This window comes from Anser cygnoides, chromosome 4 (assembly GCF_040182565.1).
Source record: "Anser cygnoides isolate HZ-2024a breed goose chromosome 4, Taihu_goose_T2T_genome, whole genome shotgun sequence".
Taxonomy (NCBI): domain Eukaryota; kingdom Metazoa; phylum Chordata; class Aves; order Anseriformes; family Anatidae; genus Anser; species Anser cygnoides.
The window spans coordinates 63,699,817-63,713,615 of NC_089876.1; the positions used below are offsets into that span (position 1 = coordinate 63,699,817).

At 41.4% G+C, this 13,799-nt stretch overlaps 1 protein-coding gene across 9 annotated transcripts in view; it reads left to right on the forward strand.

The window, feature by feature from the left end:
- WRN (WRN RecQ like helicase) overlaps positions 1-13,799 on the forward strand; it is a 42,574-nt gene that overhangs the window by 14,742 nt on the left and 14,033 nt on the right. For 8 of the 9 annotated variants that reach the window (XM_066996287.1, XM_013179889.3, XM_066996286.1 and 5 more), the window contains 12 exons: positions 15-90; positions 1,074-1,141; positions 1,533-1,641; positions 3,319-3,387; positions 3,899-3,981; positions 5,007-5,113; positions 5,789-5,976; positions 7,147-7,324; positions 7,928-8,109; positions 9,355-9,456; positions 9,770-9,862; positions 11,228-11,369. In XM_066996287.1, the coding sequence (XP_066852388.1) occupies positions 15-90; positions 1,074-1,141; positions 1,533-1,641; positions 3,319-3,387; positions 3,899-3,981; positions 5,007-5,113; positions 5,789-5,976; positions 7,147-7,324; positions 7,928-8,109; positions 9,355-9,456; positions 9,770-9,862; positions 11,228-11,369 (1,397 nt within the window). The remainder of the gene's footprint in view (positions 1-14; positions 91-1,073; positions 1,142-1,532; positions 1,642-3,318; positions 3,388-3,898; positions 3,982-5,006; positions 5,114-5,788; positions 5,977-7,146; positions 7,325-7,927; positions 8,110-9,354; positions 9,457-9,769; positions 9,863-11,227; positions 11,370-13,799) is intronic. The other variant, XM_048049708.2, reaches the window with a different exon arrangement.

The window sequence follows — 13,799 nt, forward strand, 5'->3', positions numbered from 1 at the left end:
TTCTCTCACTAAAGATCCGTTGCTGCCAGTACCTAGTGAAATCCAGGTCACATGTCTGAAGACTTATTTTGGGCATTCTTCTTTTAAACCGTAAGTATGTTTTCAATTTGCTTTCTTTCCTCTCTTTCAATTCAGAATAGCTTTTATTACTACTTTAAGAACCACTAACAAACTTGGACCTGTGCAAAATTCCTAAGAAAAGCAGCATTTGCCACAGTGAAATACCAAAATAAGCTCATGGAGTGCTAACTGCAGTCCTGTACTTTCACAATAGGGGATGAGTTCCTTGACTATGCTGTTGGCAAACCTCTTGTGATCTAATGTTTTTGTACCAGGTCTAGCTCAGGTATTTCAAAGAACACTGTAAACTTGCACAGATGTTGTTCTCTGTATGATAAACACGCTAAGGAAGTTTATCTTTGGTGCATAGCTCTAGTTAAGGAGGGACGGGCTTCTGGCTGTCTCTGGACTATCTAGTGGAACATAATATCGTTGCAGCGTGTGCTTATTGACTCCAGCATTGCTGTTCTTGTTATGAAGGAGAACGGAATGAAACCCACCTGAATGACTTGCAGTGGAATGCTTTCTGTGCACGGCATAGTCTGAGAGCGATACTCGGGCTTTAAAAGGTGGAAAAAAAATACAACTCAAACTTTTACTCATAGTATTTAGTAAACTCTTCAAAATCAAGAAGGAGGGGATTTTTTTTTTATTTCACTGCGTTTTATGTATACCTGTGAGGCCATAAAAGGATCAAAACTGTTTGGCACCATTGAAGTCCTGTTCAGAATCCTTTTTATCAAAAATGACTAGTTTTCATAGTGTATGTGGATCAGTTACTAGCGTATGGGAGACATAGTTTGTTTTGTAATCTCTGAATGTCTGCACCAAATGCTGATTGCCCAAGTCTTATAAGAGATCCCTATTGTAACACTGGTGGAACCACCTGCGGTAAACACTGGTTGCAGCATGCAAAGAGAAAACTATCAGGCAGCTAAAAGGGTTTCTTCAACACAATTTACATGTAATGTGTGGTGGCAAAAATAAAATACTATTCTTCCATTAATTCAAAGGGTCCAGTGGAAAGTGATCAGTTCTGTTTTGGAAGACAAAAGAGATAATCTTGTTGTAATGGCAACTGGTAAGTTACTTTTACGTCCTAAAAAGCAGTGAGAAATCTTTCTCTTTTAGGGGAGAATAGGACCTTGGAACTTGGGGACTGTCCATGTGGCTCTTAGGAGCAGAATGCGTAGGACTCACCTTTTCTGTGTGAGACTGCAAACCTTGGCCAGCTGTGCTGGCTGCTTGTATTTTTCTAGGTTTTTTCCCCACTGACCTTGAAGTAGGGAGGGATGCTGAATGGATGCCAACAATATATGTCTTGCATCTTTGTTCATCTGCTAATGGGGCAAACATCAGCTTCCTTTTTAGGGCTCAGGAAGGTGTTAGAGTTGTCTTATACTTTCTATGCTGCTATACAATATAGCTATACATTGTTTCACTTCTGCCTGTGTTTTTCTTTTTTCTTCAAGGATATGGGAAAAGTTTGTGCTACCAGTTTCCTCCTGTTTACACTGGATGTACTGGAATAGTCATCTGTCCTCTTATTTCCTTGATGGAAGACCAGGTACTGCAGCTGACGTAAGTAACTCAGTAGTAACAGGCTGCTGCTGTATTTTCTGTGGAAACCAGTGGATTCTGCTCGTGGCATTTCTTAGTGTTTAATGCTGCAGCTTTGTACAGCGAGCTGTTTGTGTGTCAGCTGTGAAACGTACGTTTCTCCAGAAGTGCATGTAAACTAAATTGTTTAATTCAGTGATCTAAAGATCACTGGATTTGGTGACTACAGGAATTGTAGGCTGAATTTGCAAAGGACCTGTGCTGGTGGGTGGTTTCTGAAGGTAGATCCTTCTCAATTATTTCTGGATTCAGAGGTTCTGTTCATGCAGAACAAAATGGATGGAGGAACTTCACATGTTATCTGAGCCCGTGAGAGCTCTGTCAAAATTTCATAGGGCTGCCTTTGGGTCCAGACAGTAAGATCTGAACAATACAGAGCTGGAAGATGAAGGTTGTTCAGATCAAGGTTATAGCACAGATTTCTAAGATGGATGGTGAAATAGGTCTAACACCTGTTGTCTTCGCTTCTAAATCCTGCCGCAGACCTTTTAAGTAGGCGACACTGAGTCACTCTTACATGAGCAGTTATAGGTGTGGTCAAAATCTTTGATTTTAATACCTGCTTTTTGTACTTATTTTCTGTTATAACAGCTATTCACTGTTGATATCTTTAGTTTAGCTACTGCCTGGGAGAGTTTGTTGGAATCACGCTGAGTTATCTAGTTCATTCCTGCCTTGTCACCCTTAGAAAGGGCATGTCTTTTGTGACAGAGGGGATATGAAGATTTTGGAGAAAGGAACATCAATTACGTGTGGTATTTGCTGCTGCAAATTCTGGCTTTGTGCAAATGAATAGCTGGAGAGCCTCAGCTGGCTGTATAGCCAGCTCCTGGACTAAGTATTAATCAGCAGGGTGTCTATATGTATTCAGCCACTTCTTTGGCTTTTGTACTGTTTTCCTCAGTGTAAAGAGTTTATTCACTACCTTCTCAGTAGGTCATTGATTTTTTGAAGGCTGAAGAGACTGAATTTCTGCAGCCTAATGCAATTCAGTGATTTGGCTGTCAGTCTGGGCGCAGTTCTACCGGGGACTGAAGAATGAGTGGGGGTAAAAAAGCTATCAAAACATACTGCTGTATTAAAATGCAGCAAATCACCAAGTTAAGGAGACAGGGGTTGCATTGTCCTGGAAGAGGTCAAATATAAATTAGCTGAGTTGGTAAGCACCATTATTGAATCCACCACTAAAAAGCAGTCACCTGATTGAAAACTAGCAGATGTAGCACCAGTAGCCTAGGAGAGATCATGGGGTGGGGCAAAAAATTGGAAGCTAGTAAGCTTATATCTAAGTGTGGTCAACTGCATAAGGTAATAAGAAAATGTACCTGCTATATTTTGTTCTTTTGGATGCTTTATTAGGAAACTTATGTGAAAGCAAATGTTTTTAATATGATTGCACTAATGAAGTCTGTGTCTAGAGGGGACAACTGGACAGGGAGTGGACAAGGACGTGGGTTGCAGGAATAGTGACTGATCGCTACTGTTTTTTGGAAAGCTTTTCCCATAAAGGGCCTTGGAAGAAAGTAGTCTCTGACCCCACAGCCTGAGCTTCCTTTACCAAGTGCTGGCATAGGCTGAAAACTGAGGTGGAATGTATTCATGAGTAAATCGATACGTGACTGTGCTTTTTTACTGCAGAATGTCAGGGATTCCAGCTTGCTTGCTTGGTTCGGCTCAGTCGAAAAACATCAGAGACGGCATCAAAGCGTAAGTCCTGTTTATGCTGTTTGGGACTGCAGGCCCTAATGCAGCTGTATTTGAGAGAGGTGGATCTGTCATCTTAGAAACTCTTGGTCCTGGCTCAGGCCTTGAACCTGGCAGTCAGCAATAGTGCTTGCGTTCACCCACAATGAGTGTTTGGGAGGCATAGAGCCACCCTCCTGTGCCCTCTGCATGGGGAGGGGAGGTTATTGGTTCAGCTTTGTGCTATGGTTTGTACAGGAATCACAGGTCTTAAACCTGTATTTGTCACAGAGTCAACACAGCAGCCCTTTCCAGTCCTAAAGGCTGGTAAATCTCTCTCCTGGCATACTATTTTCTGCTTTGCTTTCCTACTGATCTGGAATGCTTTACACTATCTTCATTTCCTTCCTTCTGTTGCCCATGCAGAAGTCTGTCTGGGTTCTCATTTACATGTAGACAGTCATGATTTCATCTTGTTTGGTTGGGTTGTCTGGGGGCTCTCCTTCTGTAACAGTGTATTTTCTTGGTGTTGCAGGGGTCAATACAGAGTCATATACATGACACCTGAGTTCTGCTCAGGGAATTTAGAGCTACTTCAGGATCTTGACCAAGCTATTGGTAAGTTGGGGATGAGGTTGAGGATGAGGTGGCAGGCAGCTTCATTTCATGATTAACTTTTTTAATGGTGTGACAACTTTATGCCTGTTCCTCGCCACTAGTCAGCTTGGAGGCTAGTGTATTGGCTGCCAAAAGGCAATGTCAGAAGATCCTTTATAATATCTTAATTTATCAGATTTTCTCAAAATACGGCAATAAATTCTGTTTCGAAACACTATGTTGCATGAAACACTATATTGCATCTTGGTCAGTTTTCTCGAACAGAATGTTGCAGCTCATGCATATCATAACAGCAGGGTAAATCCTAGGTACATAACACAGAAAAAAAAAATCTTTGTTTAAGGAATTGAGTTTGTAGAGCTGCAGACAAGCAATACTGTTTAGGAAGATGGTGAACAATCTGAATGTCTGGAGTCCTGGGAAGCTGTATGCTTGGCCTTTCTGACACCAGGGCACTTTGAACATGTCGATTAGAATGCAGTATCTGGACTCAGGTAAAGGAGTTTTTTGATTTGGAAACGGCAAGGGTATTTTCCAGGCACATCTTTGACACTTCTCATCTTGTATTTTTCTGAACTTATATTTATTTCCTCAATACAGTCCTGAGATTCTCAGGCTTTGTTTTACAATCCAGGAAACTGGTGACATCTGTAAACAGCGTTTTTGACAAGTAGTAAGGCAGTTTGGAAAGGGGAGTAAAAAAGGGCATAACCATCAGTAATAGCTTAAGAATTTACCCCCTTGTAGGAGATGTGTTGGAGACTTGAAGCTTGGATAAGGAAGGAGAAGCGTGTGGGGGGGAATCTGTTAGAGCTGTTTCATCTACTTTGTACAAAAAGCAAGCCTATATAAAAATTGGTTTGGCGAGTCCTTACAGCAGAAGACATCCCAGAAACAAGAATGAAAGCACACCGGTGCTTTTTGAGGAAATTGAACAGAATATGGTGTTAGTATTTTGTAACTTCCCATGTTGGTTTATTTGCCATGTAAGTATTGCGTCCATGCTGTGGTTCTGTCCCCACCAGGTATTGCCCTTATAGCTGTTGACGAAGCTCACTGCATTTCTGAATGGGGCCACGACTTCAGAAATTCCTTCAGAACCTTAGGCTCACTAAAGAAGGCTCTGCCAACGGTAAGGTTTTCGGAGGTGCTTAATTACAACTTAATTTCACACAGTAGCTTGACATTTCATCGCTTGATGTTACTCTTTGGGAGTACTTACCGTGCTGTTTTTGGGAGCTTGTGCAAGTCCTTGCTAGTGAATGAACTTCATTGTGGTTTTGATCTTTTTTCCAAATCTTTAAAGAGAGGATATTCCGAACCTGGACTGCCAAAACTTCTGAAAAATAATTACTTTTGTTGGATCCCTGTGTGCTGAAAGGTGTCGATCCTAAGCTCCTGGTTTACTTGCAAGGACAAACAGTTATAACTTCCAAATGCATTCCGGAAGCATTTATTGCATAAACTCCAAAACTTAGACCTGAACTTCAGATCCTATTCTTGAAAATTTTCCCTACGTGTTCCCTAACCTTAGCCAACCACATCAGAAAATAGCTGCAGACTCACAAAGATGCAACTAAAGACAGGAATTAAGAAGTCTCTGTACATTAAATGTTCTGTCGATGGTCTACACCGTTAAGGAGGGTAGACAGAGCTCCAGGAGGCTAAATATTAACTGCTTTCCAAATAGCTGAGCTGATCCAATGAACATAATCAGACTAAAGTGCCTGTTTACATGCTAATCAGTTTTGACTTGTGATCTTAAATCATTGAGAGGTATTGGACTTCTGTTGTCTTTTTATTTCAGGTTCCCATTGTTGCTTTAACTGCCACTGCAAGTCCCTCAATTAGAGAAGACATAGTGAATTGCCTGAACCTGAAGAATCCCCTGGTCACATGTACAAGCTTTGACAGACCGAACCTGTACTTAGAAGTTGGACGACAGAGTGGAAATATCCTTAGGGATTTGAAGCAGTTCCTTACTAGGAAAGGAAGGTAAGGATTTAAGCCTGTTTTGTGTTGTTCTGTCAGATATAAATCTATTAAGTACTAAGGTATCAGTAGGGTGTACAAAAAAACTGGTACCAGTCTTCAAATGATCTGGTGAGGAAGTGTCTGGGCTCTCTCCCTAGCTTGTCTGATATCACGCTAGTCATTCATCACGTTCTCCCCCTTGTCCCTCATCTTCCTTCCCTAGTTTAAAAAAGGTTTGAGGCAAAGAATGGTGGTGTCCCACTGTTTGCATGTTGCTGACTGTAGGATTTTTGACTGTAGGATTTTCAAGATCGTTTTATGCTCAGGAGACCTGCCAGCACACTAGCGCAGTTAGAATGAGAGTGGTATATTAGCTGGTGGTTTCCTACCTAAACAACAGTGTCCATAATACGTGAGTTGATAACTAATATAAAATAAGATTTTTGTGGTATTTTTTTCTGAGGAGGCTAATCTAGCAGAAGAAGAATTGCAGTCTTTCTCTGTTAGCAGACCCACCAGTATACCCACAAGAGTGGGTTTCCTGCCACTTCCGTCTCCTTGTCACAAGTTACAATGTCTGATTCTACAACAATATAAATAAATCTCATAGCTCATTTGTATGTTGTTATATAAATGTAGACCCTTTAAGTAGCATCTGTAGAAGTTCGTTTCCCGATGACTTTTGGGAACCTGGAAGGCCTTATGCTGCTACTTCTCCAGCACAGACCAAAATAATCTCTTTTGCAAGAGACACAAGACTTCCAAGTCTGCTTTTCCAAAGGACAGACAACTTGAAGTACTGCGTTTTTGTAAAAGGGTCGAAATGCCTCCTCTTTCTTGCTTTGCAAAGAGCTCATTGGCAAACTCTTCGCGTGCTGTGAAGTCTGGAGATCAGTCTCAAGCACAGAAAGCTGTGTGCAGCCTAGGAGCACAAATATGTTTGATACAATGGCTCTGTGGGAAGATGCTAAGCTGGCTTTAATCTGCGTTACTTCAGTATATAGTGATGACATTTCGTTCTAATTGTGATATTATCTCTGCATAACAACGTATAATCTGATCTGTTTAAATCTTCAGAATGATGAATTGCTGCAGAAAGCTACGTTGCTTTTTCAATTAGAGTGAAGCGGAGTTTTTGCCAAAGGGTCACTTCATCTGTTCTGCATTTTAACATGTTGCTATCACTTTTAGCAGTTCTGAGTATGAGTTTGAAGGCCCTACCATCATCTACTGCCCTTCAAAAAAGGCCACAGAAAAAGTTGTGTCTGAACTGACTAAACTCAATGTGCTTTGTGGTGCGTACCACGCTGGAATGGGAATTCAAAAAAGGAGAGAGACCCACCACCAGTTCATGCGGGATGAAATACAGGTACCTAGGAAACTAAGTTCATGTTTTCTTATTTATAATTGCAGGGTTTCTAGTAGGGGAAAGAATTTGGGAAGATAATTGTGTTTCCAATTTACTTTGTATATTCTCTGTTCTGGACACGAAATTGCTGGCCTGTGCTGATAGCAGTATGGTTCCTGGCTTAGTTTCAAATTCCTCTAGTAAATCTCTTAAAATGCATAGCATGTAAGGAAGCTGGTGGTGACTGGAACAATGTCCTCCAACATCCTGTGAATTGCTTTCTTCTTCCTGTAGCTGAGCAAGGAGAGAGCTATCCTGGGGCTTCTGTTGTTGTTCAGGACAGATTTTGTCACTGGTTTGAGGATAACTGCCTGAAAACACTCGGGATTTTGCCATCACATAGCATCACTCATGGCTGTAATCCAGTGTTCATGCTGTGACCCAAATCAGGCTCCTTGTTACCAGCGAGGTAGAAGTCAAATGAGAATTTGAAGCCATTGTATTTTAGGCTGAATTTTGAGTCATGGCAAGAAGTTGTCACTGACAGTGTGAGCACTAATAGCAACCCAAACATATTTTTGATGCTCGTTTCAAAGCATATGCTGCGTGGCTCCTGTTTTGTAGTGTATTGTGGCTACAGTGGCATTCGGAATGGGCATCAATAAAGCAGATATCCGGATGGTTATTCATTACGGTGCCCCTAAGGAAATGGAATCCTATTATCAAGAAATTGGGAGAGCTGGTCGCGATGGGCTTCCTGCTTCTTGTCATGTCTTGTGGGCTCCAGCAGACTTGACTTTTAACAGGTAAGTGACTGAAGACAGCTGCTTTGGCACAGATAGCCGAAAGGTATCCAAAGAAAGGAGCAGGAAAGGTTTAGTTGAAATCATCATGAATTTGTCAGCATAGTTCCGAGTATTTTTCTGCATACACTCAGTACTGGATACTAAGTATGTTATATTTATTCTAGAAGATGTTAACATTACCATACTTGTCTGAATGTCCTTGTTCCTGTTCTGCTTCCTGAAGATGTGTTGCAAGGCAGACAGTGATGAAGCTTGGTCACTTGTTCTGTAAATCATCTGACCTGTTTATAGACCTCTCAGTGCCCTTTAGGAGTTCTGGTGCTGTAGAATTTTTTTCTCCTCTCTTCTGTTTCAGGAAACCCTGATAGTAGAGGTCTCTTCCTGACTTTGTTGATAGCCAGTGTAGGATCGCAGAAATGTCTTAGCTCACTCTTTGGAACTTGTGTGACCAGACTGCCAGTCTGTGAAACCATGTACCTCTCTGCTCTTTCTTTTCCAGGCAGGCAGAAGCTTGCCTCTTTCCACGTTGAGCTGGAAATGGTGTAGCTGCATTAATGTGAAACCCAACGCCTGCAGTACTGGCTTGTTTTCCATGCCTTGTGTGACAGAGAGCATGGTGCAGGTGGTAGCTCAAGTTTGGCTCGTGCAGCAGCTCAGAGCATGGGCAGAGTGAGTTCTCCATACACCTATAAAGTACTCCCATGCTATTTTTTTTCAGTTGGATGCTTCCAGTGACTATTGTAAAGGCTATTACATTAGGCATTAGGTAGATGTGCCCTAGCATACTGCCCCTGAATTTCTTAAAAGGAGGGTGGTTAATATACTAGCATGGCTTGTGATCTGGCAGTAGCATCAATAAGAACTTAACAGACCTTATCTGGAAAACTAGAGGCTGAGTGAAATTGCCCTCTGCCTCTTCTTCCCTGCTGTGTGGCTTTCAACATGGGTTTCTGAAGCTTAGTAGTTTGTGGTGCTAAAAGAAGCTCAGTCTCTCCTTCTGCCTAGTTTAGAATAATTGTCGTATGTAGAAAAGCATGAACGTGGTGTTCTGACTGTGCCCCATGCTGTAAGGATCCAGATTATAGAGAAACAGGCAGGTAGCTCGCGTCTGGCTTCAGGAGGATATTTTCTCCAGCTGTTTCCAGTGAACCTGGCTGAGACAGTCTGTGATACTTCATTGTTGGTATGGCGCAGGGGAGTAGTTGTCAATACCTAAGGTTCTTCACTTTTTATTTTGACTGACAGACATCTTCTAACTGACATACGCAGTGAAAAGTTCCGATTGTACAAACTGAAGATGTTGGAAAAAATGGAGAAGTACCTTACCTCAAATAGCTGCAGGAGGAAGTGAGTACTGTACTTTATTACATGTTTTGTATAACTTCAGTCGTTGTGACTCGGTCACAGGGGTAGACTGTGGCCATGAGGCCTCTTCAGTATCAAGAAATACAGCCTTTGGCGTATTTATACATATGTATCAAGTATTCCTTATTTACTTCTCAAGGAAAAAAAACACTTCCTTTTCTTTAGAGGAATCAGGGCCAAGTAATTGGCTCCCCAGTGAATTAATTAATGATGCTGATTTCAGCTCTGTTTTCTGCGATGAATTTAATGTAAATTCTTGTTCTTTTATTTAATTCCCTACTTTTCCCTTGGGTAGAATCATTCTGTCTCATTTTGAAGACAAACAACTCCGAAAGGTCTCCTCTGGCATCATGGGCACAGACGAGTGCTGTGATAACTGCAGGTGCAGGTAAGCGTTCTTCCCTTAAGACTGATACAAGAGGTTACGTTCTCTCAGGCTGACTTACAAGGCAAATTACCTGAAAGAATTGACTTTTTATGCATTTGGTTTTGCAGATGTTCAGCCTGAAGCTTATCTTTGTTTGAACAGCTGTCCCTAACTTGCTACTCAATAATTGAAGAAGCTGTGAGGCAGGTTATAAGCAATAAGTTATGTTGTGGGAAAGCCTGTAAATAAACTGTGGCCACAGTTCCCCAAGTGGTTTAGAGCACCTTTCTCAGACTGTGAAATACACAGTGGTTCATCACTTTGTAAGTCCTGTTGGGTAATTAATCCCAAAAGAAACGCCTTGAAAGTGGCATGTGGTGCCGTGTGTCTAAGGTTAAATGGCCAGAGTGTTAAGGGAGCTGCTCTCCTGTTAACAGTGTGTGCAGACATGTTCTTTCTGGTGCTGGTAATAATCTCAGATGTGCTGAAGGGAAGCCAGGGGGTCAGGGGTCAGTAGTCACACAGAAATGAGCAGAAACACTTTCCTCCAGCTCTGGCGTGTGTGCACATACTCACTTTCCCTGAAGCTGTAATAAGTGATCTCTTGTTCTTACTGATAGCATAGCCCTTTATGATCAGAGATGAGATGTTACAGCGTGTTTCACTTGGCAAAAAAAGTTACGAGCTCACTTACACTTCCTATATGTTCTAGGATTAAAGAAGCTTTGTCTGAGCCCTACCAAAACTAACCAAAGCCTCTTGTTTGAGAGGTCATACATACTTCCAGTCCATCTGCGGTTACGGTGTTGTGCCAGTGAAGGGCCACACAGTGAATTTGTTACATAACTGAAATTATTTGGAATATAGAACATTGTCCTTCTTTGTTTTTTTGCAGCGATTTGTGCCAATAATTTTTGGTGCTTTTTTCCAGTCAGTAACACATGTAGTAACAAGCCATAGAAAATAAGAATTGCTGTCCCTTTCTGTTGTTTTCATTTTGTGTGTGTTTATTGGGGAGAGGAAAAAAAAAAAAACTCTTGGCTATTAGATGCAATTAAACAAAGTCTGATGCCAAAGACAGTCCAAATATTCAGATACTGAATTCAGAAGATTGCTGAGATGACACTGTTCTGTCACAGTAAGTACCGTGAAGAACTGCTTAGTGTTTGGACGTGCAGCTGGGTTAACTGTGTGTGATTTTGGTTTTGGCTTGGTCTCACACTTTTGATCTTAGTTCTTTATGCTTAAAGGAATCTTTAGTTGCTCACATAAATGTAAACTGAGGTGTGTATTTTATTTGGTTACCACTAGCTAAACAACCTTTGAAAGAAAGGAGGGAGGACTTGGTTTGTATATGCTCAAGCTTCATTCCCTTGTGCCTTTCAGAGCCTCCTGTCTTGCGACCTCCAGTGACTCAGAAGGAGGCTTACAGGACTTTGGAAAGCAGGCATATCAGCTGCTGTCTGCAGTGTGCGCCCTGGAAGAGAAGTTTGGAACTAGAGTTCCCATTTTGTTTCTACGAGGATCTGTAAGTGATATTAAAAATCATGGTGTGTGCTCTGAGAGCAGAGGGGCCGTTAAGGTGTCCAGACCATTTAATGATACACCAAACATCACATTGATACACATTTATGTGTTTAGTACCTTTTTCTCACAGTAAATAGATAACTCAAGAGAGGTAGGATAAATTTCCTGAAGCTGTTCAGCAACACTTCCCATGCAGCCTTTAAATGCAACAGCAATAAAAGCAGCAAACCTCCTAAGCATGTTGTACTTTCCTCTTGTGCAGCTACAGTGAAGGAACAGCTGCTGTCTCCAAGCTCTTGCTGTCTTGGCTCTTTTTCTAAAAGGTGTAATGTGCAGCCTTGTATGGCCCAAGAGCTTAGCTTAGAAACAGTGTGTTATTTGCACTGGACAGAGCTGTCCTGTATTTTGTGGGTTACTTGGAGTAGGTTATTGACAGTTGGCTATTAACCCAAAGAGTGGTGGGGATTGTGAAGCTCTTCCTGTACGGCTTCAGCCCCTATGCTCTTTATGGTGAGTGTAATGTCTTTGCAGAGACGCTTAAGTGGCTTCTCTGTGAAGACTCATCCCTTCTGTTGTCCTGAAAGGAATAACCTCTTCAGAGTTAGACCAAACAGGTCTCTGTTTGGTAATCTGTTGGTTTGTGTTTGAATAAAGCACACGCTGGCTTGTTTTCTGGCTGTGTACTGCTGACTGATTCAGAGCAGTGAGACGGGAAGTAGCGTATTAGAGGAATATGAGTATAAATCATCTATGAATATCTTAACGTGCAATGCTTTTTGAAATACTGGGGAGGAATGCACCAGACATAAAACACAGGCATAAGAACAAAATCACTTCAAATGTTTACAGCCCAGAAAAAAATCACCTGCAGTACCTGATAACACTCAGTGAATGATGTCACACTTTCTTTTTATTAGAAAAACTGCTAATTGTCATAGAAGTGTGGCTAGGATGAAAATACATTGTTACAGATTTTAACAATCCAAGCTACTTGAAATTATTAGACGTTACTGGGAGAATTGACAATCATGCCAAATCGGCACTGCAAATATGGAATAACTTCTTATTGCTTACAAGAATACTCTTTTCTGGGCTAACATATTTTTTTCAAAGTGTTTTTCTTTGCTCTATTGCTGCAGTTTGACCTCTAGAACAAATGTATGAAATATTTTCTCAATATCACCGTAAGTTAAACATATCTGTCTGAAGATGATGGTTGTATTATTTTAAGAGGTCACATAGCTTCTGGAGAATTGATGTGTTTTTTTGTTGTTTGTGGTTTTTTTAAGTTAGTGGTATCTTTTTCCACCAAATATGTCCAGGTGACCTCCAACAGACTTCAGGTGGACCACAGGGGAGGCCAAGTTTCACTTAATATTTGAAAGCTGAGTCAGACTGAACAAGGTCCTCAGGGAAACCTTGAACTAGAGCTGCATTAATAGAAATATTATACTACCGTTCTAAACCAAGAAGAATGTGATATTTAAAATGTGCATTGTTTATCAGCGACTGGGAATTTATAGTTATGTCAGCAATGATTTTGTTATTAATAGGCTTTGTGACTCATTGCAAGTGGCTTTTAGTAGTAACTCTAACATTTAGTCATTTCTAAGTAGTTAAAATTGCAAGTGTGGCATAGGACTGACTTGTCAGAAGACAGAACAGTATGACATTTGTCCCAAATATGGACAAAAAGTTTATTGTTCTGCATCTTATTCCTTTTATAGAAATTTCTATCGTTAACTTGCTCTTAAAGTCAAAACTGTGTTCTGAAAATATGCAGCCATTGGAGTAATTAATGTAACTGGCATAACTGAAAGGAATATTTCCAGCTTTAAAGTAATGCGTGTTAAGAGTTGAATGAGGGCTGTCTAGACACGAGGATACAGGACTTGGCTTTTTCTGCCTGCTGAGGAGGTGACTCCCTTGAGTTCAGAGTCAGGGCTTAGTGCCCTGGTCCCATGCAGCAGTGAGGTGAGTCCCTCTTCCACGTGGCTCCTGTGCCCTGCTGCCAAAGGGGTGCAACAAGCCCCTCTTCCTGCTGCTCCACTCGCTGCATGTGCTAGACAGGAGCTCCCTGGCTGCCTGAAATTCTCTAGAGTGTTCTTCCCTGCGGTCCCTGGAGACGTTAGGAAGCTCAGCAGGCCTTCCTGTTCTAACCACTGCCTTTCCTGCATCTCGTATTTGTCCTTCTCTGCTCCTCTGCATCAGCCTGTTTTGTTCTCCTTTGTAAAGCAAAATGGGCTCTTGAGGGTAGGAGACCTATGTTTGTATGGCTCCTAACACAAAGATGATTCCAGAAAACGTGCCAACAGGCATCTGAAAAGCCTACGTGAATGAGTCCTGTAAATGCAGAAGGCAAGCCTCCACACCTTTGTCCCCTGTTGTCTGAGATTATAATGTAGTCATCTTTCATATCACAATACACTTA